The sequence below is a fragment of the Dermochelys coriacea genome, chromosome 25, assembly GCF_009764565.3.
Source record: "Dermochelys coriacea isolate rDerCor1 chromosome 25, rDerCor1.pri.v4, whole genome shotgun sequence".
NCBI lineage: Eukaryota > Metazoa > Chordata > Testudines > Dermochelyidae > Dermochelys > Dermochelys coriacea.
In genome coordinates this window covers 7,214,142-7,219,685 of record NC_050092.1, presented here as the reverse complement: position 1 = coordinate 7,219,685, position 5,544 = coordinate 7,214,142, and the positions used below count along the sequence as shown (strand labels likewise).

The 5,544-nt window shown below is 48.2% G+C and overlaps 1 protein-coding gene across 20 annotated transcripts in view; it reads right to left on the bottom strand.

Moving 5' to 3' along the window:
* Nucleotides 1-2,894: 2,894 nt before the first annotated feature.
* Nucleotides 2,895-5,544, bottom strand: part of RFX2 (regulatory factor X2) — a 104,841-nt gene continuing 102,191 nt past the window's right edge. For all 20 annotated transcript variants that reach the window (XM_038384264.2, XM_038384262.2, XM_043502731.1 and 17 more), the window contains 2 exons: nucleotides 5,268-5,310; nucleotides 2,895-4,575 (listed from right to left, as the gene is read on the bottom strand). In XM_038384264.2, the coding sequence (XP_038240192.1) occupies nucleotides 4,466-4,575; nucleotides 5,268-5,310 (153 nt within the window). In that variant the 3' untranslated portion in view covers nucleotides 2,895-4,465. The remainder of the gene's footprint in view (nucleotides 4,576-5,267; nucleotides 5,311-5,544) is intronic.

The window sequence follows — 5,544 nt, the reverse complement described above, 5'->3', positions numbered from 1 at the left end:
TAGTGCTTTTTAAAGTCAGAGCATTTCTATTACTTCATTATGATGATGGCATTTGAGTGGCCTGAAGAGGGGGCTGGTGAGCAGTGCTCTGAAAATACCATTCATTATGACTAGGGCCCTAACAAATTCAGGGTTCATTCTGGTCAATTTCACGGCTGTAGGATTTTAAAAATTGTGAATTTCATGATTTCAATATTTAAATCTGAAATTTCACAGTGTTGTAATTGTAGGGGTCCTGACCCAAAAAGGAGTTGAGTGGGGGGGGGGGGGTTGGTTGCAAGGTTATTGTGGGGGGGGGGGGCTGCAGTACTACTACCATTACTTCTGCGCTGCTGCCTTCAGAGCTGGGCAGCTGGAGAGCAGCGGCCGCTGGCCAGAAGCCCCGCTCTGAAGGCAGAGCTGCCACCGCTAGCAGCAGCACAGACGCAAGGGTGGCATGGGATGGTATCGCCACCCTGACTTCTGCACTGCAGCTGGCGGGGCGCTGCCTTCAGAGCTTGGTGCTCGGCCAACAGCCTCCGCTCTCCGGCCACCCAGCTCTGAAGGCAGCAGCGCAGAAGTAAGGGCAGCAATACCATGACCCTGCCCCCCCTAAAATAACTTGACCCCCCTGCAACTCCCTTTTGGATCAGGACCCCCAGTTTGAGAAATGCTGGTCTCCCCCGTGAAATCTGTATAGCATAGTGTAAAAGCGCCCCAAAAAACAGATATCACTGGGGGAGACCAGACTTCACGGTCCGTGCTGTGTTTTTCATGACTGTGAATTTGGTAGGGCCCTAATTATGAGAGTTGCATCTGGAAGTTCTAACCAAGAGTTTGGCTCCAGGGTGCTGAGCGCTGTGCACACAGCCCCTCCGTACTACAAAAGCTTGCACTCCAACTGAAGCAGAGAGAAACTTGATCCTGGTCACTGAGCTGGTGAGTAATAAGAGCAAGGAATAGAAGCTGTGACTTCTTCTGGCTAACCTGCCCCTACTCACTGGACCCTAGGCCTTCCCTCGTCAAGTTACTTGTGCATATTGTCAGACTAGCTGCTTCATTTGTTTCTCGAGGATTCAAATTGTAGCCTTTTTGCTGTGAACTTTTACCTTTTTCCTTGTAGAAGGGGAAAAAAATTACACACTCCCATATTTGGCCTTTTCTGACACTTTAATCGTTAACAACAACTTATCTACATATTTCAGCAGCTGCCAAATAAAAGAGAGAATTAAGTCACTGCCAGCAAGACTGTATTCTGTAGAAAACTACTGGAAGAGAGAAAATCAGCATCTGCGATCAAGGGTGTTACAGAAACGGTTTAGAAACAGGGCCCACAACACGGTCCAGAAAACTTCTCAGCCTTCCCATCCAGCAGCTGCATGCTAGGGGCTGTGTCCCTACCAAAGGGCAGGCTGATGGCGACGTGAAAGGGGTGGTGAGGCCCAGCCAGCTGCTGCCCTCTGTCTCCATATTAGGGAACTCCTCTTGAGCTTAATCCCATAGTCAAATCCTGCTCTCATCCCTCCCACAGGTAGCTCCAGTGATGACAGTAGCAGGACTAAGGTAGGTAGATCTTTATTCCTTCAGCATCTGAGATGAGTTGGAAGCCTTATGCATAGGCCATTTCAGTTAGAGCGTTTGTTATTTGGCCAGCACAGTAGCAAATTGGGAATAAGTTTGCTGGACAGCAGGCGCAAAATGGACCTGAGCATTCAGTGCACCCTGGTCATGTGGCCAACACAGAAGCACTAACTTTTTAGCATGGGTTCTCTACTGTTTTTCAGACTCATGTGGAGGGAAAGCTTCCGTGGCCAGGCCCAAATCCTTGCAGCTGTATCTATGCCACATGGGAGGCTATATAAAGATAGTTTGATATAGGTACAAAGGCCCCTCTACCACCTGCCTCTGTGAACCATGTTTATATGGTATTTGGAGGAGAATATGCGGGGCGGGGGTGGACTGTCAAGTCTTCAGTGTTTTCTCTGCTTCCCATCCATCCCATGACAATGATTAAAGTTGGGGGGTGGGTGCAGTAAGGCATTCTCTGTAATTAAGGCTCTGAGGTGCCAACTCACTGTGGGTCTATCCTCTTCTCTCACAGCAAGCACCACAGCACAGAACCACATAGTCCAAGTGGATAACTCCAACTGCAAACCAGCAGCTGAGTCATGCCAAAAATCACCGGTAAAAGGCTAAGCCTGAAAAGTAAGATGACCAGGTTTGCTTTAAGCTGACAGTGCACTAGACCACCTCTGTGGATCCCATGCTTGCCCTCTGACCACCTATAACAGCAGCTAACTGCAGTAGGGTTTGGGTAGCTAAAGAAGGAACTGGAGCCATAAGAATTTGTTCTCATATAGGTCTGAGCACTCAATGCATGTTTGTTACTGTTTTTAAGGGGGATTTTTTGTGCATGTCCCTTTTGAGCATCTGTCAAAATAGCTGGCAGACCTCATTTGTGGCAAGCAGAAGTTTGATGTATTTAGTGGTTACAAGCCATAAAGAATAACAGCTGCAGTTATCAAATTCTTCAGGAGCAAGGGAATGCAAGACTGGGGTGGTTGTTTTTAAGCCTCAGCATCTGAGGTTGAGACACCGGCTAGGACACTAGAAAGTGTCATTCCTTACAAACTTAGTTTTGCTAATAAGTCTCACTTTCCCATGTCTCTCCCTGAGTTTGTGACATATTTATAGACACACAGCACCCTTGCATGGACAAACATACTGTAGCAAGATCTGCTACTTGACTCCTTTCCCTTAGCTCTCACACTTTAAAAAAAATTGCTACTGCAATATTAGTACCTTTTGGAATTAATGAGTATTATAGAGTGGATAGATTATACTTGGCAAATGTACATGAGGGGTCTTGGGAAAAACTCACAGCAAATACTCAAATCAGAAATAATAATGAAAGCTAGTTACGACACTGCATTTATTCACAAAGATTTGCACTTTTTTTTTTTTTTTTTGCAGTTTGGTTTGATGCTAGAATTTTGTCCCTTCTCACACCGCATAGATAATGACATAAAATAAGCCCTCCAGGACAAAGCAGTGTACATAAACACATTGGGACAGAGTTCTCTAAGCCACACATGTTCAGTGTTCGGTCACAGCAATGAGAATGATCTGAAGTGGTAAATGATACAAGGCTGGGAATTGCCACTGTAGGGTGGAGCATGAACGTGGCCAAAGGGCCCCACCAGGAGCTCACAAATGGTACATGGAAACTGGCTAATTTACTGTTTTCAGACCTCGTATTCCGAGCGACAGGCACTACTGTATCAGTTTAAACTGGAACGGCAGAGGAAAGCAGGTGCGCTGGTCCTCCCTAAGGCACTGCAATGTAACCCCAGCATCGATGCTCATGCCATGGGCCTGCGCCCTGGGTTAGGTGCCCCCCTTCCCCCAGACCCTACATTCAACATTTTGGCAGCATGGCAGATCTGACTCTTAAAAATTATAACAGGTGCTGAGGCTCTAGGCCTACATCTGCCTTTCGCTGAAATATCCCAGTGAGGATGTACATGCCTTATTCCTTTTGTTGTCTCTCTACAGTTACTGTTCGCATTAGAGCATGGAGGGCAAAGAACAAATGTTGTGACCAGATGCTGCTTCCTCCACATCCTTTGGTATCTCAAATCAGACAGAAAGGGTCCCAGACGCTCCTGCGAGAGTCAGAGTTCTGGACCATTTACAGGGCGGTCACAGAATCATCCATGGACTAAAAGCAGCAATACACAGCAAGTAACAGAGGATCGGGTAGGAAAGTTGTCATGCAAAGTCCAAACTACACACTACGCACCACCCTGCACGGGTCAGACAGACACATAGCACAGGGCCCTTCTCTCCAGGTAGGTACAAGAGAAGGTTGTACTGTAATCCCAAAGTGTGAATGATTTGGCAAAGGCAGGGCCAGGCTGGACGCCTCATCCCAAAAGGGCATAGGCGGGTTCTTCTCGGGCACTGAGTGGTGCAAGTTCCATATCACAGTGAAGTCTGAAAAAGCAGAGAAGAAACCCAAACCGTTCCCCCAAAACAGAAGCCCCCTTAACCCCTAATCTGACCCCCTTTACTCCAAAGCAACCTAATCAGTCCAACAGGACTCAAGCAACCTGTCCTGAGAGCATCCCAAGGCCAGCGAGTTCAATTCATTGTTAACAATGAAAGCAATGTCCTTCATGGATTTTTTTCTGAACCATCATCCTTCACCTACCATTTGTGCTCCTTTTACATGGAGAAAGCTGGAGAAAGCAGGCTTCTAATTGGCTCTTCCTCTACGGACAAACTGCTACCCTCTTCACAAACTGCTGCATCCTTTAGACATGCTCACATGGCCTTAAACCCTTTCTCGGACAGAAGTAAACATTAAGATAAACTAAGAGGCACTAATATCGCTGAGTACTAGGAAACTCAGGCTTGACTTTCAAATCCGGGTTTAAAAGTCTTCAGACATTTCAGCTGGCGGGAGGAAACCCAAGTCCCTGTTCTAGATCTCTTGCAGCGAGTAGCCAGGGTCACTACGTTCTCGCTTCACTAGTGGCTCGCCGACACTTCGGGAATCTGCGTCTGCCTCGCCTCCAAGGTCGCTAATGTCATCTGTGGAGGACAATCCCTAGCATCAGCATTGTGGGGGGATAGAAAGGTGCAATTCAGTTAAACCAGAGGACAGAGGTAGTTTGCGCCAAGTTTTCATTTACTTTTTAGTATTTTCATGCAACATTATTTCTCCTGAGATGGCACCCTGGAAACTGACCATGTCCCCAGAGCACAAGTTTCTGCTCCCCACAACAAATGAACTTGAATATTGACTTAAAGGAGCTACCTCTATATCAGAGGTCGGCAAACTACGGCCTGTGGGACCGTCCTGCCCGGCCCTTGAGCGTCTGGCTGGGGAAGCTAGCCCCCAGCCCCTCCCCCTGCTGTCCCACCTCCCCTACAGCCTCATCTTGCCATGCCGCCAGCGCTCTGGGTGGCAGGGCTGCTAGCTCCTGCCGGGCAGCGCAGCTGCCAGTCCTGCTGCTCTGAGCTGCATGGTAATGGGGTAGGGGCGGGTTGGATAAGGGGCAGGAGGTCCCGGGGGGCAGTCAGGGGACAGGGAGCAGAGGGTGGTTGGATAGGTCAGGGGGTGGGAAGTGGGAGGAGGCGGAGGGCCAGGCTGTTTGGGGAGGCACAGCCTTTACTACCCAGTCCTCCATACCGTTTTGGAACCCCCATGCAGCCCTCAGGCCAAAAGGTTTGCCCACCCCTGCCTTAGAGGAGAGAGAGAGAAAAACAGAGTTGGACGATACCTTTATCCAGCAGTGTTGAGGACATGGATGCAAGGTCACTGAACTGAAAGAGAAAACAAACTTGGATGAGGGAGGTTGAGAGAGTCCCCTGGATGTACGTCTGTCAGCTGTTTCAAACCCATTTTAATTAATAGCTGATTTTAAGCACTTAACAGAAGTTACAAATCTTGGCAGCTTATTCCCACAGAAGATAGTGCTGAGCAGTCAGGGACTTGAGCTGCCCAAGACCATTCAGGGCAGATGTTGCCTCCAGGGTCAGATTAACCATTAGACTAAT